We start from the raw sequence: 21,939 nt of genomic DNA, 5'->3' as shown, positions 1-21,939 counted from the left end.
TGAATTTCCCACCCTCTGCCATGGGCAGGGACACCTTCCCTCAGAGCAGGTTGCTCCAAGCTGGCCTTGGACACTCCCAGGGATCCAGGAGCAGCCACAGCTTCCCTGGGCAACCTGTGCCAGGGCCTGCCCACCCTCCCAGGAAAGAATTTCTTGCAAATACCTAATCTAGATCTACCCTCTTGCAGTTGCAGCCTCTGAGGAATTTCCTGGGACAGAGCTCGCTGTGAGCAGGTGTGGCCTGCCTGTTGTGTGTTTGTTTTTGCAGTGAAGAGGTTCCATCGAGGGGGATGTGCTGTGACTGCTGGAACTGCTGCTGGAGCTCCTTCAGGACACTCACCAACCCACCTGCATGGAGGTTTGGAGTTTGGGATTGCCCTGCTAGTAGGTCCCTGCTGGAATTAGCACTACCTGGCTTGTTGCAGCCCACAAAGGGCTCTCTCTGCTTTTATCTGTTGGCTTAAGCTGATAAAAAATACCCTGTTTGACCCATCTGATTCCTGGTGCCTGGCCTGGGTGAAGAACTCCCTGCCCTGCAGAAAAGCACTGCCTGTGGCAGGAGTGCTTCAGTGTGCAGCGAATCCTGTGCACAGGAAGCACTTTGGGGCAGAGCACAGCAGTGCAGGGACACCGAGATGTGTCTGTCCCCTCTCCCTGCCAGCCAAAGGCAGGCAGCACTGCCTGCTGGTGGCACAGTGCTGTTTGCTGTGCTGAAGGGCTGCCATGGCAGCACTGTGTTTATGAAAGGATCACGCTTCTTCCACAGCACAACTTCATTTTCAAGAGCACAGAAGTTTGTTCAGAGCAGACAGATGGCCTCAGATCAGCTTCTGCTGCAAATGACTACTTGAATCGTAGGTACGAGGCATGATTCAAACCTGACTGCTGGGGGTGCCAGGAAAATAAATGATAGCTGCCAGGGTTGCAGTCTGTTGCCCAGTTAATTCCCAAAATCAGACTCTTGCTACTGAGAGCTGACAGCAGGGTTCAGAGATGACAAATGATCAGAAAATAACACAGTCTGTGCAGGCCTTTGGTCTGATCTCTGTCCAAGCCCGAAGAGTCAGCACTGGCCCTCTGCAAATGCTCTTTGGCCCCAGAAGATATGGGTCACACATGGAATTTATGATTAATTCTCATCGTTAGAGCATGAATCTTCAGCAAAGGATAATTGCTTTAATTAGTTCTCAGTGTTTTGTACTGTCTGTGGAGAGACACCTCCTTACCTTCCTCCCCTGAGACCTGGTCTCTACAGGACCTGTGTGAGGTGGGTGAGGGGATAGTTGTACCCCCAGGGCTGGATGCAATATTCAAACCAGTCTGACAGTGTTAAGTATGGGGCAGGAAAGCTTAAAATCTGTGCCAAAGGCTGTTTGATACTCTGTTTAATATTTCTAACTTTCTTGGGTTCTTTTAAGTGTTGAGGAAATGGTTGGTTGGTTTTTTGTTAGAACACAGATAATGACTGCAACCTCTCACTGCCCAGGAGATTTCGAAGCTCACCCCTTTTTTCTTGTTTGTTAAATCTTCATTTTATTGAGCTTATCTCTGCACACACCTGGTTCCTTACGCCCACCTCAGAAATAAACCTTGTCATACAAATCCCATACATCATTTTACACCTCTTCCAACAAAACAAAATGCAACCTCTTGGTCACACGGGTCTCCCTTGAAAGGAAAGAGCAATTTGTAGCAATTCTTTGCCCAGTTCCTCGTGCCTCCCCCCGGCGCTGAACTCCGCCGAGAGCTCCCTGAAGGTGATGCAGACGCGGCGGTGCTCGATGTGCCTGCGGTGGATGCCGTGTTTCCACTTGTACCGCGCGTCCCCCTGCAGCACCACCAGCGACCTCTGCGGCAAGAGGATGGCCACACTCACCTCCTTCCCCGGAACCAGCCTTGGGGACAAAAAGCACTTGGTTCCCTCTTCTCCTGAATTTCTGCACGCTGATGTCTGCATGAAGGGTGAAGGGGGACTTAATTCCTCCTTACTGGAAATGGGAAATAATTGGATGGTGTCCTCTGAATCGCAGGACATGGAGAGCACAGTTTTTGAGAGCAGGTTCAGGCTGACCAGACGCTCCCCCCAGAGCCACCAGTCATCAAAGTGGGGGTCAATGGCAGAGCCCCTCTCTGGGCTGTAGTCCAGGTTACACTGTTCCACAGGTAAGAAACCACTGAGCACAGCACAGGCCTTCATCTGTGCCACAATCTTCCTGCTGAAACTCGGCAAGCCAGTAAAGCTGCCAGCTTTCAGCCTTTGTTTCTTGAAGTTCACTTTGGGTCCATAGTCCTGTTGGAAAAGAAGAGGGAGGGAAAAGCGAGTGTAAAGGAAAAATCTAGGACAAGTCTTTTTGGAGAGGCTGTTCCTGCAGAGTTCTGTTCTCATCTCTTTCCAGTGACCTGGTTGCCAGGTTGCAAAAGGACTCAGTGAATCTACATTAATCTCTCTGGATTTATAAAATAAAACCAAATCTGAACACCCACGTCTTTCCCTTGGAGATTGTGTGAACTTTAATGCTTGAACACGCACCATCAAATTCTGTTATGTTATAACTATCATGAGTTTTTGCAAGAAGTTGATTTTAATTACAGGTAATTCTTGACATTGATTTCAGGAAAAGCTTTCAAAGGAAAACACTTAATGAAGCATCTCAATATTTTGGCTTTTAACTGAAAACAGCTTTCCTTTTCCAGAGGTATCTAAGATCTGTTGTGCTTTCAAAGTCCAACCTGTTTCTTTCGGCCAGACTGTGATGGTTTCCAGTCATCTCGATCCATCAGTTCCACTATCTCACACTCTTCATCTTCACTAATGAACTCCTCCACCAGGAACACCCCTGGAAAGGGAAATGCCCAGCCAGCAAATTCTGAATGCTCATTTCCTTTAGCTAGGCCTGTTGCTGGACAGTAAGTGAAATTATCTTCTCCCTGTGGAAGTATCAACGGAAAAGGACAAAGAAAGCAATAAGATATTTCCATTATTTACCCCTGCAACCTTGCTAGTGCAGCATGAAAACTGTACCGTATTCTTGCAGAAGAGAGAAATTTTACAGATGGTTTTGGGGAAACAGCTATTCCCTGCTCTTTTTTTTTGGTTTTTTTTTTTTGTTTTCCAGCTGCAGCATCAACGTGCTGCTTGCTTGAAGCCACTTTTTTTCCCTAGTGATGTCTTTATCCTGGAAAGGCAGGGAAGAACCGATGATGCTCAGGGCCACAGGTATAAGGAGATTAATGGTGGGCATTGCTGCAGAGATACGGTTTGTCATAGCGATAAATGTTGAACGAAGAAAGTTGACGAAAATCGCGCGGGCCACGAGGCTGAGCTGTAACAAACGAACGTGAACGGAACACGTGAGGCTCAGGTGAGCTCCCGCTGGGCTTCCGAGTGTTATTGAGGCGAACACTTCACGGTACCGGGGGGGTCCGCCTTGTCCCCACCGTGTGACCCGGGGGTCCCGGCCCGCCGCCCCGGTTCTCCGCCCGCCGCCCCGCCCCGCCGCCGTCCCCTCCCCGGTACCTGCGGGGGCGGAGCGGCCGCCGCGGGCCCCTCGCAGAGCAGGCAGGAGCGGATCCCCTTGCAGCCGCAGCCCGCCGCTCCGCCCGCCGCCTGCATCCCGAGGACGCAGCCCCCCCGTCCCGCTGCTCCTTCCTCCCTTCCTTCCTCCCGGCTCCTCTTCCTCCTCCCGGCCGCTCCAGGTGAGGGCGGCGGGGCCGGGCGCAGGCCGCGCGGCCGGGTGGCGGGGGTGGAAGGGGGGTGCGGGCGGACTCGCGCTCCCAGCAGCCCCCGCGTTGCGCCCGGGCTCCGCGCCGCTGTTCGGCGCCGCGGGGGCCGCTGGGAGTTGTAGGCACGGCGCACACCCCGCGGCGGCGCCTCACGCCGCGGCCGGCGCCGGCCCCTCGCGGTGCTCGGTGTCCGGAGGCGGCGGTGACGGGCCGGGATCGCACCTGCCCCGCCCGGACCTGGCCGGCCCTGCCCACGGGCGGAGCCGCGGCCTGCGCCCGCAGCCGGTGATATCCCGCGGCCCGGAGGCCGCCGCGGCGTGTGCGGACAGCCCCGGAGTGCGTGGCCTTGTCACCATGGCGGCATCGCGTCCCGGCCGTGCGGGGCAGCTCCAAGCGGGCACGGTCCGGGCAGGGGATGCCCGGCTGCGGGGCTCCATCCCGAGAGCTGCGGTGGGGCAGGAGCGGCCTGATCCCGGGGAATAACCCCGGCGTTCGGTAGCCCCGCGGTACCCGAATGTACCGTCCGCAGCATCACCGCGGTGTGCGGGATGGCACATGCCGTGTGCGGCCTTCCCTGCGGCCCCTGCCCTGCACAGCCGGCTCTGGGGTGTCACTGTGCTGCCCTGGCACAGCCAGCTCTGGGGTGTCACTGCTGTCCTGGCACAGCCAGCTCTGGGGTGTCACTGCTGCCCTGGCACAGCCAGCTCTGGGGTGTCACTGCTGCCCTGGCACAGCCGGCTCTGGGGTGTCACTGTGCTGCCCTGGCACAGCCGGCTCTGGGGTGTCACTGTGCTGCCCTGGCACAGTCGGCTCTGGGGTGTCACTGTGCTGCCCTGGCACAGCCGGCTCTGGGGTGTCACTGCTGCCCTGGCACAGCCGGCTCTGGGGTGTCACTGTGCCAAAGAGAGGGCGATGGCAATGTCCAGTCACTGGTATCACAATTTTATTGTAGACACAGGATCTGAGGGAAGTTTGGTTGGACAAGCCTGACCCTGTGGTCTGACTCTCAGGGAGAGCTCTGTTGTTTGAAGGATCAAATCCCAAACAGCTGCTGTTTAAACTGGTTTTCAGTCCAGCTCTTTGTGCTTGTATACAGTATTTCAGTGTATACAACGTTGTAGTGCCCCGTTGCTCATCACACAATGTTGCAGGTGCTGGGGTTGTGTGGTGCTGCTGAAACCAAAGCCAAGGACAGCTCAGTGCCCCGTGTGCCCCTCACGATGTGCTGGAATGGCATTTAGGCAGCGCTGATCTAACACAGAACGACAGGAGCGAGCCTGGCCTTGGAGCTCTGCTCTCTTTTATTTCCCTCTCTTGGAATCTGTGTCAGGAGGAGTGGGCAGGCCTGGTCCAGTCATTTTGTGCAGCTCTTTTGGCCCTGTCAGCACTGTTATTCCAAATATCAGCATATCCCTCTGTGAGTATGTGTGTGTTCTACTGAAACATCAGTTAATCACCAACAAGACAGAGAACTGTTAATTTTTTTTGTCCTTGATTAGTGTGTCTTTGAATTTCTGCTGGTTAATTCAGTTTTCCAAAATTTTTGGGAATTCAGAAGTCATCAGGCAAGAGTCTGTCCAGCTGGACAGGCCAGTGAGCTCAGTGTCACTTTCTTGGGGAAAAAAACATTCACAGCAGGCGTATTGACTCTTACTGCTGCTTTTTGTTTGAAAGAGTGTTGGAATTCCTGGAGCAGAGCCCGGGAGAGGCACAAACAGGTACCTGTGATGCTGTCCTGGTCCTGAGTGCCATCACTCATGGACAGCTTTCACCTGCAGCAAGTCTGTCGCTCCAACAGCCACGGGATGTATCCCTGTTGTTTTGGAGATGGATCGGATTAGTGTGCTGGGAGCCTGTGCCCAATCTAATAATAGTCTCTGCCATGTTCATTTCAACCAAGTAAAAAAGGTGACTTCCAACACAGCAGCAAAAACAGTAGATAACCTCATACCAATTTCCCCCCCTCCCTTGGAGCTGTTGAAAGCATTTCCTGTAATTCCCATTTGTTTTATCAGGAAAGTAACCAGAAGACATCCTACATCTGACTGATTAGTGATTCCAGCAGAAAGGTGGAGGTTAAAAATGTCAAAAATTACTACAGAACTTCTTTTGGAAAGAGCAGTTCCAAGATCCACGAGGCTCCGAAAGATCGAGACGCTGAAGTAAGTGCAGACAGGCCCATGGAAAATTCCAGATTAATTCAACCTGCCAATGTCTTTTTATCTGTATGTCTTTCTTCCCCTAAACATTTTTTTACTTTAAAAAAAAGAGTTTCAAAGCACAGAGCTGAGAGGGTATTCCCAGTGCAGGAGGAGTGAGCAGTGGTGGCACTGTATTCACTAAAGAAGTTATTGGCAGGTGTCACCTTTTATTGCCATTTCTATTGTATGCTCAAGGCTGGATCCTGATTTCCTAACCCCAAGGTATCATCCCTACCCCCAAAGCCCTTGCATCTTTGCTGGCAATTGCTTAATGTGAATAAGAGAATCTTACAGCATGGATTTCAGAGGGTTTTAAAAGTATTTTTTGCATTATTTCCCCTCCATTTCTCTCTCCCTCCATCATGTTCCATCTCTTCTATATCCAGTCATCTTTCTACCTCAAACATTGCAGAGGGAGAGAATAAACTCTGAATCACTCAAAAACCATAAGAACAGTTTTGTCACTCATGTCCTTAACAGAGGTCATTGCAAATATGTGTCCTTCCAAGTGTTTAACACAGAGCTGGCCAATCCAAGTGGCTCAGCTGCTCAGTTTCTGGCTGGCACCTTTGTTGTTTTTGTTGCTGATGTCAGGGGGTTTGGGTTTCTCATGTACTCTAAAAGTTACTTCTTTCCATTTGCCTTGTGCTAAAGTAATTATTTTTAGTGAGAAACTCACATGTTTCTCTGAGGACTGTCAGCTGCAGTAATCTGGATAATAGAGGGGTGGGGAGATGTTTGAAGCTGTGGATTTTTGGAGTGTGGCTTTCTCCATGCAGCTTCGTACTGTGATGTGTTTCAGAAAGTCTGTTTGGGGAGCACCATTGAGTTTTTTCCCCCAAAAGGACACCACAGTCACAGCTCTGCAGCCAGCTGGATTGTCCTCAGCCTTTCTTAGCAGCTCTGAGTGGCTGGTTACACTCCTGAAATGGCAAGTGAAGGAAAAAGGATCTTGCATTCTGCATTTATTCATCTCATTTATTCACACTTCATGAATATCTAGAAGCTTATTTTTATAACTGGTCATTAGAGAAAGAGATTCTGTTTGTTAGAGGAAACCAAGCTTGTGCCCTCAAGAGATGTTAACTGCCAGGACTGGAAGCTCCCTTTGGAGCTCACCTAAATGATCTAACCAAATATAAATAACCCTGCTTATATTATACAGTTTTCACTTTCTTACAGAGAAGGGATATTTCTTTTCCCCTCACCAATATTGTACCACTTCATCTTTCAGGACAAAGTTTTTCTGTTTTGGTGGCAGTCTTGGTATTTTGTTAGGTGAATCTCTGCATTTTCCATTGGAAGCTTTTGCAGCAAAATTCACTGTAAAAGAAATGCAAAAAACGCTTTTTTTGTTGTCAAGTTAGTTCTTTGAAAACAACCAGATTATTTGGGGACACACTTTACACTTGGCATGAACTGTGAAACAGTAAGTGTGGTGCATTCTATGGAGGGTGTAGTGTCTTGAATTGCCACTGCTTGTCCTGTTGAATCAACATTGCACAGGAAAAAAATACCAAATCTTTCAGAGGTGTAGTAATTTTTGCCTATAAAATAAGAACTTCTCTGGTGATTTACTGCTCCCAGCCAGCTCAGCTACCCCTAGGAGACTATCTGAATTGCAGGTTAATTGTACTTTGGCAGACCTGAGTCTCTGATGGTGGCTGTTAGCTCAGGCACATCAGCTATCCCACAGCGTGCTCACAATCCAGAATGTTGCCACCAGTGTAGGAAATGGATTTGAAAAGAATTCTTAAAACTTGATAAAAAGTTGACAGGCTGAAAAACATGTATAAAGTATTGTAACTAAGAAATAAGTTAGTTTTTGATAGAATGGTGTCAAATTTTATATCTCTTGTGTTTTACTATTTATTGAGATTAATAATAGAATAAAAAATTTAAAAACACTTTCTAGTGTTATTATTACATCTTTATGAAAAATTTAAAAACTAACAGAATGGTGCTTCCATTGTGAGGAAGTGATAACTCAACAGATAGTGGAGTTAACCCTAAAAAACCAACACACACACCAGAAAAAGCAGGTTTGGTCAGTTGTACCAGTGAGTTGTGCTGGACTGAGATGCCACCAGGTGGGACTGTCTGTGCTATGAAATCAGCATTCATGGGGGGTTTTTTGTTTTGTTTTCAGCCTGTCCAAGCTGCAATTGAAGACTGCAGATTTAGACCCGCGCTTGTTTTCCCGCCTGAGGCACCTGCAGAAACTTGATCTCTCTGATAATTTACTGGACAAATTTCCCAACAGCCTAACCCTCCCTGATCTGCGTGTCCTGAACTGCAACAATAACAAGCTGGAAGATGTAACTGCTCTGAAACAGTTCCCTCTGCTCGAGGAGCTGACCTATGAGAACAATGTGTACTTGACAGTAAGTTACCCCCCTCCTTACATTCAACAGAGAGGCAAACAAACAGCACTTGTGCAAAGTTCTTACATATTGTTCTTGGGCAGCAAGTGCTAGGGCATTTGAGAAAGCAGCCAGCCTTTGTGTGACATTTAACCACTTTGTGCCACTATTTCTCAGTCTGCAGAACTGACTTGCCCAAAACCACTCAGATATTAAGATCTGTGTCCTGTATCTCTAGGACAAAGTCCTGTCTTAGGTGGCTTATCAGTACCTTATGCTTCTGCTAGTGTAAAATACAGGAATGACTGTGGAGAGATGTCCTTACAGAAGCACAGAATGGTTTGGATTGGAAGGGACCTTAATGCTCATCTTGCTCCACGCCCTGCCATGGGCAGGGACACCTTCCATTAGAGCAGGTTGCTCAGAACCCCATCCAGTCTGGTCTTAAACACTCCCAGGGATGGGGCAGCTACAGCTTCTCTGTGCACATGTGCCAGTGCATCACCACCCCCACAGTAAAGAGATTTTTCCTAATATCTAATGCTAGTTTCCTAATATCCTAATATCTGTGTTAGTTTTAGTGTCCTCTGTGCTCTGGAAAGGCAGACTGAATCCTCAGATGAGGGCTTAAACTTGGTGATGAGTCCAGTTTAGGTCTTGACTTCTCCCAGGAGGTTCTGCTGACTGTACAAGTCAAACATCCAAAACTGATTTTACTTGTGCTATAAACTGGCATCAGCCACTCTCCATCCCCACATGCATATTTGCTGTGGCACGCTGGCAGTTTGTGTGTGGCTGTATGGTGAACTATCTGACCCAAGGAATTCCTGCTGGAATTCCTTGACTGGAGGCAGGACAGGCCTTCCCTCGTGTTAGAGTTCAGGGATATGAACAGAGCTCCCAGCCTTGCACTCAGGCCTAGCAGGAGAGCAGTTACACAGCCCCCACCTTGTGCTGGATGTTAGCACTGCCTGAGGGCTGGGCAGCTCTCTCTGCAGTTTAAGATCCCAACTCATAGAGAACATTAAATTCACACCTAAAATGTGAAATTCAAGTTGAAAATCCTGAGGAGATTTTATGAAATGGCTTTCCGTTACTAAATATATCATTCTTATATAGGCTGTATTTTTATCAAGGACTAAAGGTAAAGCAAGTACCACATGTACAAATTTTATAACTGCAGTGTTTTCTCTTTCTAGCTCAATGATGACTATAAAGTAATGTTTCTTTTGCAAAATCTTCGTCTGCTCAATGGCAAGGACATAACCAAACTGGCCAACCATGTGAGGCGTGTCAACAGCCATAAGCTCACCAGCAAGGTAAGATGTGGGATATTTCCTTAACTTCTAAACACCTCAAAAATAACTAAATCCTGGGCTCAGTGTAGTGACAGAACTGCAAACAAGCTTCAAGTGGTTTGCAATACCTGTGGTATGATCTGAGCCCAGCCTGCAGAAAGGGTCACTTAGGAAATGTCTTACAGCTGCTGTCTCTGGTCACTGCTGGCATCTGCTCTGCCTGTTCTGTGCAGGCAATTTGTCTTTGGTTTAAGTGCCAGGAACAGGGCCAACCAGATCTGTGTCTGATCCTGTAGTTTTTCAGGTTGCTCTGATCATTTTTCAGGAATGGGAGAAGCCTGGTGCTGCCAGAACAGCTGCAAACACCTCCCCATTTAATTTAAGTTAATGTCCAGGCCCCAGGAATGGGGAGAACAAAACCAGGCTCTGGATAATCCTGCTTTTTCCAGCATTCACCAGGAACAAGGATTTGTTCTTTCTTCTTCAGTTGTGAATGTTTAGAACTCTGTTTTCACTCATTTGTCTACACAGTTTAACTCCTGACAGATTGTCCCCACAAGGCATCATTGTGATCTTGAGCAAAATTATTGTTCAATTATGAAAAAGGTTTGATTGGCTGGTTATTTTCGTGTATTACTGCTTTTACCATTTGTATTCTAGTTAATTGATCTTCTTAATTCCTTCTGTGTAACAGTGGGGGAAAACTCAGATTCTGAAAACTGGGATGAGTTGTGCTGAGTGTTGTCTGCATAAAACCTGTGAACCTGAAAGGGTCTCTGAGAGCTGCTCAGCCTTTTGTCCCAGACAGCTGATCATGGCTGGCTGTTTAATGAGACACCAAACACTCCCCTGTGCTGTTCTTTTTGTGGTGTCTGTGCCCTGATGCCTTTCCCTGATGTGATTTGTACCTTCCTGCCCAGTTCTTAGTCCTGTGTCTCAATGTAAAAAATGTCTGTTGTGTCCAAATGCTGATGGATGTTACTGCCCACCAGAAACTCCAATGGGAAACTGTGCTGGCAGGTGAGCATCCTGTAGGTCAGCAGCCTTTTGGAATCCAGGTATCTCTCTAAATGGGTCCATGCTGACAGTGTCTGCTTAGCCACACTCACTGCAGCTTGGTACAGAGGAACTGACTTTCTCCTTAGCTGAAGTGGTCATTTGAACATGAATAAATAAATTAAAGTGGTGCTATCACATAGGGTGCAGTACTCAGGGTTGGTCACTTCTTAAATGCTTTCACAAGTTCTCTTGTGCTTTTCTGTTGAATAAACTCAGTCTTTCTGCCTAGGTTACTGCTCACTGGAAAAAATTCTTCAGTGACCAACTCCCTGAGAAATACACAGCTGAGCAGGTGAATTCCATCAAGAAGAAGTTCCTGAAGTCAGTAGAGACCAATGTGGTGTATGGGCCCAGCTCACTCAGCGAGTTCACCCGCTGGCGGGTAGGTCACATCCCAGCCCCCTCCTGTTCTCCAGGCAAGGACCCTGCTCCTGCCTCTGCATGGACTGCATTAAAACACTCCATGGATTTGGGTGCTCTTGCTGACAAGTGATACAATTTTTCTCTTTTTCACTGCTTTCTTAAGCAGCTACCAGTACTAAATGTGCACCAAGTTGAAATGGCTGTCATTAAATATTATTTTTTAATTCATAAGCAACAATGATACTTGTACTACTTAATCAGACTGCAATATCCTTAATACTTAATTATTTGCAAATTAGTTTAATAGTAACTTTTATTCTTGATCAAAGAGTAAAGATAATGACAGAAGTGTAGCTGCTCCCAGCGGGGAAAGACACAATTTAGTTTGTAACATTTGTTTTATTTGTTTGTTCATACATACAATTGAGGCTTCCATCTCTCCTTTGTCTTGTTTTGTTGCTGTGCTGTTGTTTCCACAGCTGTGTACTCTGAATGCCCATGACAAAGTGAAGTTCTTGGGTCATGTAATGTCAGCTGGGGACTCCTCCACCACTTGTGAAATTCACACAGAATAGTGGGAGCAGATATTAAAAACTCAGCAAAGCAGCCCTTTGTGACATGACACATCAGAGCTTGACATGCTGTGGCTTTTTTGTCGTAGTATTTTCTCTTTTTTTTTAACATATCCACATATTTGCTTCTCAGGTGAAAATGATTGCAGAAGAGTTTCTGGCACACTCACTAGGTCTGGAGTTAAACTGTGATACAGAACCAGAGGAAAAGACAGATGAGAATGAGGAAGAAGGCACAGAAAGCCCCAGTGAAGCTGCAGAAGATGTGGCTCAGGTAGGTGATTTTTCCCGTTACATTAGCCATGTTCTTTCTGTTACCTGGGAATTCAGCAGCTCTTGTCAGTTCACATTTATGACCCTTTGGTAACCACAGGGGCTCCAGCCTGTATCCAACAGCTCAGGGTTCTTCTTTACAGCCAGATTGAAGCTTTCCCAGAAATGTGAAGGTGGAGTTCCTCCCTCAGAGAGCTTCCATTCTCATAGGGGACCAAAAACACATAATGAGTGCAATCCTACTCACTCTATCTCTCCTCTAGGAAGAGATGTTTTAATTAGAGACCTGGGCTGATGGCTGGCCAGGCTCTGCTGGTGTTTGCCTGCTTAGAAATGGCTGCAGACTGAACCCCTATGGTCCATAGGCCAGATTTGGTTTTCCACATCGTATATAAACTGCAAATAACTGAGACAGGGGAAGTGAGCTGAAAAGGAGGCTGGCTGCATGGTTTTCATCAGCTTCTGCCTCTAGGAACCCTGCAGCTCTGAGCTGCCTGATCCCTGGAACCCAGTCTATAACCATGGGAGGATACTTGCATTTGAATAATTAATGTCTTTAACTTACAAATTATCTGCACATCTCGGGGAAGCTAAAAATCTTCTGCAGAACCTGACAACATGACAACATGCCTTACAGGTCACAGTAACACCCAGCAAGAGGAAAAGAAATCATTCAAAATCAAGCCCTGGAAAGAAGAGGTCCAAGACCCAGGCAAACACCAAGGAGGAAGCTGCAGTTAATCCCAGAAAATCCACTCATGTGGAGGATGACCTGGCTCCTGATAAACCAAGAACATCAAACCAACCAGCCAAGGAGGCAACCCCTGAGCAGGGAGCTGAAGGGACACAGAAGAATGGAGAGCAGTTTCCCAAGGGGCAAGGCAACAGAAGATCCAGCCAGATAACAGGGGAACAGATAAGCCAGGAGCAGGACAGCAGCGTGATTACCTTGACCCCCGTGAAGAACTCCAAGCGCAAGGTACGTCCCTCAGCACTCTTGGGACTGGCTTTGGGCCTCTTGGTTTAGAGTGGGAGGAGCTGCCTTCAGGTTTCTTCAGAGCTCTGCACAGCTTGGAGCTCATAGTTGGCCAAATATATTGTGAGTTTTAGTGTGTTTTGTTTTTTTTTTTTGTCATTGTTTTAAATCTCTCAGAGGCACCAAGAGAGAGAAGGAACCCCCCGGGAGACCCCAGTGGATCCCCTCTGGGGGATGGATGGACCAGCGCTCCGAGGTGGTGCACTGACAAGCTGTGCTTAGAAATGGGACTGGCAAGCCTTGCTCTCAACTCAGGGGCTGCATGGGGAAAGGTGTTTCCCCCTCAGCTCGGGCCAGTGGGGATGTAAAGGGTTTTCCAGGTTTCTGTGCTGTAGGAAATGGGGTTCTCTGCTGGGGTCTGCTGTGCACATCTTTGCTAAACAGTTCTCTGCTGCTTTAGGAGTCTTGAGCATTGTGGCACCTCAGTCTCTCCTGTTCTCCATAGCACAGACGGGCTGAAAAGCACTTGAGTTTAACTCAGATTGCTGTGTTCAGCAGAGGGGTCTGTCAAGGCAATCACAGGCAAACCATGTCAGGGGAATGAATTTTCTAAATGTGGATGGTTTATTGTAGGAGGATGTCAGTGCAGAGCCATTGCATTTTCTTCAGTGTCACAGTAAAGGCAACAGCCGCGAGGATTTTAAAACGCAGCTCTGGTCCTGTGTCTTCGAGCCAGTGCTGGACTCTGGAGCCAGGAAAGGTGAGCTCTTAAAGAGGTTTGCAGGATTCCCAGAACCACCTGGCTCTGGAATCCCAGCGGACTCCATGCCTCAGACCCCTGCTCCTTCAAGCTGTAGTCTCCGTCGTCAGGAAGAGACTTGCTTACATATTTCTCCTTTGACTTTGAAGACAGGAGACTAGGAGAGCACCAGGCAGTGATAAGCTGCAGTCTTCATGTGTTATCCCTGAACCTGGGAAACTTCTCACCCATTATTTTCTCTTTCAGATCCCATTGTGAGCTCCTCCAGAACCGTGGCAACCTGTGGAGGGGAATCTGTCTGTCTGATTGATTGCGAGACAGGGACGGTGCTGAAAAAGTATAAAGTGGCTACAGAGGTGGGTTGCAAATAGGAAGGGTAAGCATTGAATGGGAATACTACAATCTGTAGTAATTACAATCTGTGATAATACATATTACAAAGAAAGTGTTAGTGTGGAGAGATGTTAGTCTGAAAGTGTTAGTGGGGAGAGATGTTAAGATGAAGATAGATAATAAACATTGCTTGCTTATCCTTTTCGCCTGGTTTGGGTTTAATTTTTTATTAGTTTAGGAGATTAGCCTGCCAGTCCTCACACAGGTGTGTCTGGCTGCTGAGCCTGCTTGACAGCACAGAGGCATAAACATCCTCTTTCGGTAGTTTGTGTTCTTCTGAGAGCTGTTTTGAGTTTTGGTGCTCCATATTCATTGGAGTAGTGTCATTTCACCTGAGTAGCACTCGTGACAGTTGTCTTTTCTCTGAGCTAACAGCCACCACCCTGCTGGCTGTTGTCTGTTCTCTGTGACCCCAGTCTTGTTTTCCTGGTGTCCCAGGAGTTCTTCAGTGTTGCATGGACAACCCTCACAATGGTGATCGGCGAGAGCCGCAAGAAAGCTCACAACATCCTGGTGGCTGCAGGGAGGAGAGGCATTGTCAAACTGATCCACGTGGCGGCCGACTTCTGCTACGGAGAGATAAAGGCTCACAAAAAGCCCATTGCTACTGTCTGCTTCAGCCCAGCCCAGGAGACCCACCTCTTCAGTAAGTCTGCTTCAGAATCTCTGGTTTTAGCTCTGATGTGGAAAAGTCAGGGCTTCCTTAACAAGGGGAATTGTCACCTGGGCAAGGAGGGACACAGGAACAAAAGGCATGGCCCGGCACTAGGGAGAGAACATTGTTACTCTCCTGTGGCAGCAATCTCAGGCAGGAACAGCTTGTTTCAGCCAGAGCCTGCCTCTTTAGCTGAGGTGCAGCAGCTCCTGTTTCTCCCTTGGTGGCTCTCAGGGTGGCTGTCACACACACATTAGCCACGAACAAGCTCAGTAGTGGATCTGTTCCACAGGGATGAGTAAGAAGAATGGCAGAGCAGGCAGCTGGGAGCTAGGCAGTGGCAGGGCTCTCCTCCAGCACAGCAGCCTATTATGGGCTGTTTGGTTTCATTTTATCCAACAATGTGCTTAATTGACTTTGATTTTTTAATGTGAGTTCTGTATGCCTCGACAGAGATTTCTATTCAGGTCCTGATGTCAAGGAGAGCTTTGCCACACACAGTAGAGCCCACAGAGGCTGTGGCTCATGGACTGGTAATGAACCATCATGTTACAAATTGCAGCTGCATTGTCCGGCTGTACCCTGAGCTGGTACAGAGCCATTCAGGCCACACCTGCACCCCACAGCACATTGTTTCTCTTGCCTACAATTATCCACATCCTGGAGTGGTTAAAGTGCTACATGAACCATTGAAAGTGGATTTTTTTTTTTTTTTTTTTTTTTTTTAGAATAGGGGATACTTTTCAAGAAGCTCAGTAGTGCCAAAAGCAGAAGCAGAGGAAAGGATAAGGAGGTTGGCAGCACAGCCATATAATGGTGTGGACAGCAAGACTTGTTATATTTCATAGAAAATTTTAGAGTAATTAAGGGAGATTCTTTGCATCTTTTCTGAGGAGGGGACACCAACAAACTGAGTTTGAGGGCTGCCATCTGATGAGGGTCCAGGTTACTTAGGGTAATCTGTTAGAATTGCTTCTGCTTCCAATGTATCAGCTTGGTGGCATGTTTCTCATCCTTTGTGAGTGGGAGCTGCCGTGGATGTGAACACAGTATGGTTATGTGCAATAAAGTGATGTCTGACTGAGAGTAGAGGTTGGAGCTCATATTTTAGATTCCACTAGAAGCCTTGACCAGAAACAAGCTTAGAGAGCCACTAGCTAAAGACCTTGTGAAGCCACAACTCGGTAATGGACACCAGGAAACAAACTGTTTTATCTGCCCCTCTTAGAGCACAGGATAAGACCACTAAGTACTGACTGTGCATGTGTGAACAATGTCTGGGAAGGAGCCCTGGGGACTGCTGCTGTGCCCTAATGAGCTCTCTGGAGCCTTAGAGGGCGGCTGTGACTCAGGCAGAATTGCCAGCTAGCAGGAGAAGAGCCAGATGAGCAGTGGTGTCACTACCCGATTCTCTTCTGTGTCCCACAGCTGCATCCTATGACAAGCGAATTGCACTCTGGGATATTGGGATTCCAGACTGTGACTACAATTTCAAAGCAAGGTAAAGGTTCAAAAACCAGATGTGGCCAGCCCAAGAGCCTGTAACTATCATGTCACAACTCCACTTAACTGCTTGTTCTCTGCTTTTTTTTAGCCAGCTGCTGGTGCTGGAAACAGCCTCTATCCCCCTACGGATTGCCCTGGTCCCCACCTGCCCAGAGCAGTACCTGCTGGCAGGCTGTGAAGATGGCTGCTTTGCCTGGAATATAAAACTGGATAAGGGACAAAAAAGCAGGTGAGAACCCCAAGTTGGGGGTGTGCATTTTCTTTCCAGAACAAGAAGCCTCCTAGCAGAGGCTTGGTTTCTAACTGAGCAAAAACAGCATGTCCTACCAAACTTAAAACATCCTCCCCTTCCCAGAGTGGCCAGAAAAAAATAGGAGCATGATGCTCAAAGACTGTTCAGAGCTTGTATTAAAGCTGCAGGTGTTGCAGGCTGCTTTGCAGGAAGGCTGGCAGGAGTGTAATCCAATACCCCAAAACCTAAGGGTGTGTCATCTCCAGGCAGTGTAATGGAGTGTAAACTGTCGGATCGATTTCCAGGGTCACACTGAGGCCTCCCCTGCTCTGGTATGTGAGGTAACCCAGGAAACTGGGACCCTGTGAGAGCTCAGGAGAAAATTATGAGGAAGAAGCAAGTAAAGTCATGCCCTGCTGACAAATATCCTGATGCCTACAAAACAGATGGAGTGCAGCAATCTCTTGAGCAAACAGGCTTCTGCTGTACTGCTAAACCCAGGTGACCAAAAGTGTAAATTCAAGTGGGAATTTACCTGAGCTTGGAAAGAGACTCACTAACAGACAGATTTCCTTCTGGGCTCTGCAGCCAGGTGCCCTTTCACTGCTGACTGTTCTGGACTTGGCTGATTTCACCCTTCCCCCCTGCTCTAGGCCTTTTGAAGCCATATTCCAGTTTCCTGGGGAGGAAAGCATGACAACATCTCACAGGGTTGATGGTTTGGCTTTTCTCAATGATGATGTTGTTGGTGAGTATAAACACAACAGCACAATCCCAAGAACAGTGGGACACTTCAGCATGTGCAGGGTGAAGCCAGCATGACAAGCAGAGGGGCTGAAAGGGGTGTGACAGCCTCTTTAGCTTTTGGGGGGCTGCACAGGATGGAGTTGTCTCCCAGAGTCGCTTGTCTTTCCCAAAAACATGGCCTAGAGTGCACACCCATGCTTGGACAGGACCAGAAGTCAGCTGGACACATCCCTGAGAGCACATGTGGCCAAACAGTGCCAGCGTGGAAGGGAGGAGAGTCTCTTTCTGCTCAAGGGCTGGTGGCTGAAGTATTTTTTTTCAGGGGAACTGTGGGTTTCACATCATGGGCTGGTTCTTTCTGAACAACTTATGCTTGTTCTGCAGCTTGGGAACATAAGCATAGCACTGAAAATCTCTCTGCAAGCTCCAGTTATCCTGAAATAAGGTAAAACAGGTGCAAACAGTTGCTGCTGGATCAGATCCCATGGCTTGAAACACATATTCTGGATGGACCACCTCTGTCTCAGTGCACTTTTCTTCCTAGCAGCAGCAGCTGCCACAGCCTCTCCCTTCCTTTCTTCCCTAGTTTCCAAGAGCTCCAAACCAGGATGCATATACTTGTGGAGCTGGAGCAAGTCTTTTGATGCCAAGGGAAAAGGATGCCAGCGGACAATGTCTGCAGTTATTCTGGCTGAGCTGGAGTGGTCCACAACAGACATGTCCTACCTGACACTCAGCACCTGCCCAGGTAGGAGCACTCATTTCCTGGGTAATGCTTTGCCCAGTTGTCCATGGCTCTGCTTTGATCCATGGGAGCAGCCTGGAGCTGGAGGCAGAGGCTTGGATTTCAGAGCTCTGCTCTCCCCTGCAGCCCTGCAGTGCAGCTGGGTGGTAATAACCCCAGTAATAAATAATTACAGCTGCACCTTCTGCCTGATAAAGGGGGACAGTTGAGGCTGGGGGGTCTTTCTTGCACAGGTTTTCAAAGCATGGAGCTCAGGGCTGGGCCCTGTGGAGCCACTGGCATGCTGAGTGCATCTGTGGGCAGGGATGTCACACACTGGGCAGCTGGGTTTGGAGACTGGCAGGGAACAAACAAACCTGATCCAGTCAGCACTTCCCAAAACCAGTCTAAAAAAAGTCAGGAGAAATCCCAAAGCATTTAGCACTAGCTTTTCTACACTAAACATAGCTGGTTTGTCTCAAATGAATTATTTCAGAGCAAGGTAGATTCATATTTTTGTGCCAGTACGAGAATTTTGCTGAAATATGGCACCCTCCATTGGGATCCTGCAGCTGTTCTTTACAACAGAACAGACTCCCAGCTCCACACTTGTTTCCCAGCTTTTTCTTCTGCTCTGATAGCAAAGGAGTACGTGTTCTGTGGGGATGAGAAGGGCAGCGTGTGGATGTACAACCTCTCCAGCTACACCACGGCCTGGGGCTCTCCGAAGGGGAAGCGCTCGGAGCGGAGGATCTCTCCCACACAGGTAGGGCTGAGGTGCTCTCTGGGCCTCCCTTCCACCCCAGGGCAGCTGATCCCACTCTCCTGAGCAGGCTTATCCCAGAACATGCCTTCTGTTCCCACAGCTGACCCTCACAAATCATCAAAAGCAATCTCCAAAGCGTGGCCAAGGCCATTCACTGGGATAGGAATGAGGAGCTGCAAAGCAAATCCATCACCCGCTGCAGCTCCTCCTAAAACAGTGGAGCGGAACACAAAAGCACAGCTGTGCAGGCACCATATACACCAGGCAGGGGAGGGAAGCCAGAGTGAACATCCCCTGGCAGCAGAGGGGTCACTGTTTCCCGATGCCCACTCACCCTTTTTCTGCCCAGCATTTCCCTCTGGACACAGCTGGGCAGTCACTGTTCCCTTGCCTGTCCCTCGAAAGGACAAGCACAAACACTCCAAAGGCTCTCAGCCACTGGGCTGGAGCTACATTAGAGTGTGAAGTGACCAAGTGTTGCATTATTTCTTCCCTGTAAGGGTTATTCAGGTATGGGAAGGGAGCCACCACCCCTGGAGGTGGCACTCCGAGCTCTGCTCTGGGTGACAAGGTGCTGCTCAGTCACAGGCTGCACTCCGTGCTCTGGGAGGTCTTTTCCAACCTCAACAATTCTGATTCCTCAGGTTTTGTGGAAGTGCATTGCCAAGCCACCAATGGGTTCCTCTGGGACTGAGGTGCAGCTGTTTTCACCTGTCCCCCCTGTGCCCTAAGCCCTTTAGGAACATCCCACAGCCCTCAGGAGAAGGAAGAGCCTGTGCCTGAGGATCCCCAGGGCCCGTGGCCCCTCAGACACGTCCCACCCCCTCTGCTCTCCCACAGATCCTCAAGTGGCCGGAGCTGCAGGTGAACGGGGAGCAGCCCCCCGAGATCCTGGTGAACAACGTGGTGGCAGACCCTGCCTTCAGCTACCTGGTCGTGCTGACCAGTGTGAACATAACAGCCATCTGGAAGAAGTCCTAGTCCCCTGTGCCACAGTCCCACCCCCGTGCTGTGACCTAGTGCAGTATTAGTGACTGTTACCATGTGCCCATCAACCTTTTCTAGAGCAGCTTTATGTGCAAGATGGAGAAAATTTTAAAAAAAATTAAAAAAAAAACAAGGTAAGAGTTTGTTAAACTCATCAGTTCATTGTAAACATCCGGTTTCTTTTACTGTATGTTTTCACAATTTGTGCATTTGTTTTATAGAAATGACACTTAATAAAATACCGGTTCAGCTGGCAGTGCCTGGAGTTTTTGGCAGGAAAAGCAGAGGGTTCATCTGCAGCTGTCACTGAGCAGCTTCTCATGCTGGAATTGCACCCACAAAAACCTCCCCAACAGCCCAGGACAAATATTTACCTCAAGGCTCCAATTAGAAAACTAAAAATCACTTTAATGACTTATCCACCAAAACCAACACAACGTTTATCCTCTTGGCAAAGTGTCTGCTATGAAAATAAAACCAAAACTCAAAATATTGCTGCTGCTGTCGTCAAAAATTAAACAGAAGTGGGACAAGGGGGAAAATATTTGCCATGAATGGAGGTTTAAATATTTCATCCAGTAACAGACACATCATTCTGCCTCAGAAGTAACAGTCTGCTCCATTTTACTCAATTCCTTCTTGTTTGTCCTTAATAGCAACCTGTAAAGCAAAAGCAAAAATACACATGCTTAGACAAGAGTTGTTACTGAGCTGCAGGTTGGTGTTTAATCATTCCTGACTCTTCTGGGAATCACAACCCAGTGGAAATCTCTCCAGCAACCAGAATACTGAAATTAAAATCAAAACTTATTTACAAATTGGTGCCTTTTCCCAGCACATCAGAGGTACTGTTTCAGTCACAGCCTCCCTGAATTTTTCTGAGTAATATTAAATCTCAGGATTAGGGGGCTAAATCGATAAATAAACTGAGCAGAAGTGATGAGAGGTGAAAATACGGGCTCAGAACATTGTCAGAAGTAGAAAAAAGAAAATAAAAATGCACTTAAGAACAGCCAGGCTTTGACAGCAGCTGAACAACACAAGGAGGGTGGCTTGAATTAATTCATTAACCTCAAGCCAGCAGCTTTAAGACACATAAAAACAGTATAACAGGGCCAAACAAAAACCCCAAAAAAACAAGTATACAAGTATAACAAGGCCAAAAGGTTTTAAGGAAAACAGTGCCCTTACCCTGAACCTCTCTTCCAGCAGGGAGAGCTCACTGATCAGGTCTGTGATGGCATTGGTGAAAGCTTCCTGGGGGCTGTAATCCGGGGTGGTTTGGACACGGATGATGATTTTATGTTCCAGAGGGTGTGGGACCTTGTACCCTGCGAACAGCACCTGCGGGTCCTTGAGCAGCTGCCTGGGACGGAACAAAATCCCAACCCCGGGAAATGAAGGGCAGGAAAACCCCAAACCTCCCCGCAGTCTCCTCCCCGCTCCAACTTACGACTTGATGATGTTCCCGAGCGTGTGGTCCTCCTTGTTGATGGTGAACAGGCAGGCGTTGGGCACCTTGGTGTCCTTGTTGATGGTGATCCTGAGGTATTATGGGATGCAGGGCTGTTAGCGATCCGTGGGGGGAAAGCCCGGGTTCCCCCGCCTCCCAGCTCCCCGCGGTCTGATCAGGGTTTAATTACTCGCCCCCGCTATCCCCTCACTTTTTCTCGCCCTCGAAGAGCAGGAAGGACTCGAAGGCCGGCGGCGCGTTCATCGCTCCGTTGCTATGGCGGCCGCCGCTTCTCTTCCGCTACGTCACTTCCGCCCGCTCGGGGCGCCCCGCAGCGCCCCCTGGCGGGCGGGAGGACCCGCTGCAGCAATGGCGGCGGGGCGGGGATGGTGACATCCGCCTCAGAGCCACCGAGAGGGGAACACACACCGCTGACACCACCCGCGGTGTCCCCACTGCGGCACCACGGCCCTGACCAGCTGGCACCCGCCGCAGGGCCACGAGCAGAGGGTCCAGGGCTGCCTCCACTGCCACAGCAGGCCACCAGCAGAACCACCAGTGATGGCAGCAGTGCTGCCCGCAACAGAACCAGCAGCAGCAGCAGGGCCCTCAGAAATGGCAGCAGCAGGGACATCAGTAGCGCCACCAAGAGAACCCCCAGGGGTGCTTTTATCAGGCCACCAGTGGTGCCACCAGTGATGGCACCTGAAAATGGCCCCAGCAGGACCCTCAGAGGTGTCACCAGTGTAACTGTCAGCAGTGGCACCATCAGTACCGCCACCAAGAGAACCCCCAAGCAGGCCACCAGTGATGCCACCAGTGATGGCACCAGTGATGGCACCCAAAATGGCACCAGCAGGGCCCTCAGAGCTGTCCCCAGTGTAACTG

At 48.7% G+C, this 21,939-nt stretch overlaps 3 protein-coding genes across 5 annotated transcripts; 1 reads left to right on the top strand and 2 right to left on the bottom strand.

Moving 5' to 3' along the window:
- Positions 1 to 1,506: 1,506 nt before the first annotated feature.
- On the bottom strand, positions 1,507 to 3,651 carry ALKBH4 (alkB homolog 4, lysine demethylase). The gene is made up of 3 exons (XM_030288056.4): positions 3,518 to 3,651; positions 2,731 to 2,928; positions 1,507 to 2,290 (listed from the first exon to the last, which is right to left on the bottom strand). The coding sequence occupies exons 1-3, from the start codon at positions 3,611 to 3,613 to the stop codon at positions 1,655 to 1,657; spliced, it is 930 nt and encodes a 309-aa protein (XP_030143916.4). The 5' UTR covers positions 3,614 to 3,651; the 3' UTR covers positions 1,507 to 1,654.
- Positions 3,314 to 19,854, top strand: LRWD1 (leucine rich repeats and WD repeat domain containing 1). 3 transcript variants are annotated; one of them, XM_012568732.5, is made up of 16 exons: positions 3,314 to 3,362; positions 5,739 to 5,885; positions 8,074 to 8,308; positions 9,487 to 9,606; positions 10,874 to 11,026; positions 11,713 to 11,853; positions 12,490 to 12,831; positions 13,462 to 13,588; positions 13,835 to 13,944; positions 14,420 to 14,627; positions 16,065 to 16,137; positions 16,231 to 16,371; positions 17,028 to 17,122; positions 17,708 to 17,869; positions 18,487 to 18,611; positions 19,452 to 19,854. In XM_012568732.5, the coding sequence occupies exons 2-16, from the start codon at positions 5,806 to 5,808 to the stop codon at positions 19,590 to 19,592; spliced, it is 2,253 nt and encodes a 750-aa protein (XP_012424186.5). In that variant the 5' UTR covers positions 3,314 to 3,362; positions 5,739 to 5,805; the 3' UTR covers positions 19,593 to 19,854. The 3 variants fall into 3 exon arrangements, with proteins under 3 accessions (XP_012424186.5, XP_002193019.5, XP_030143915.4); XM_002192983.7 differs by lacking the exon at positions 3,314 to 3,362 and adding an exon at positions 3,556 to 3,696; XM_030288055.4 differs by lacking the exon at positions 3,314 to 3,362 and adding an exon at positions 3,940 to 4,059.
- On the bottom strand, positions 19,740 to 21,344 carry POLR2J (RNA polymerase II subunit J). The gene is given in 4 exon segments (NM_001245110.1): positions 19,740 to 20,258; positions 20,790 to 20,964; positions 21,052 to 21,141; positions 21,263 to 21,344. Coding segments are annotated over 4 exon segments (354 nt in total). The 5' UTR covers positions 21,316 to 21,344; the 3' UTR covers positions 19,740 to 20,222.
- Between the last annotated feature and the right edge of the window lie 595 nt (positions 21,345 to 21,939).

The sequence above is a fragment of the Taeniopygia guttata genome, chromosome 19, assembly GCF_048771995.1.
Source record: "Taeniopygia guttata chromosome 19, bTaeGut7.mat, whole genome shotgun sequence".
NCBI lineage: Eukaryota > Metazoa > Chordata > Aves > Passeriformes > Estrildidae > Taeniopygia > Taeniopygia guttata.
Note: the sequence above shows the minus strand (reverse complement) of the source record. Positions and strands in the feature narration are given on the sequence as shown.

Bases quoted from the DNA above. Each gene is read 5' to 3' on its own strand.
- ALKBH4 (XM_030288056.4), bottom strand. From the start codon at position 3,613: ATGCAGGCGGCGGGCGGAGCGGCGGGCTGCGGCTGCAAGGGGATCCGC. The intron at 2,929-3,517 runs GTACCGGGGAGG...ATACTTCCACAG, and splicing joins CGGCCGCTCCGCCCCCGCAG to GGAGAAGATAATTTCACTTA. The intron at 2,291-2,730 runs GTTGGACTTTGA...CTTTTCCAACAG, and splicing joins AGTCTGGCCGAAAGAAACAG to GACTATGGACCCAAAGTGAA.
- LRWD1 (XM_012568732.5), top strand. From the start codon at position 5,806: ATGTCAAAAATTACTACAGAACTTCTTTTGGAAAGAGCAGTTCCAAGA. The intron at 11,854-12,489 runs GTAGGTGATTTT...CATGCCTTACAG, and splicing joins CTGCAGAAGATGTGGCTCAG to GTCACAGTAACACCCAGCAA. The intron at 14,628-16,064 runs GTAAGTCTGCTT...TGTGTCCCACAG, and splicing joins CCAGGAGACCCACCTCTTCA to CTGCATCCTATGACAAGCGA.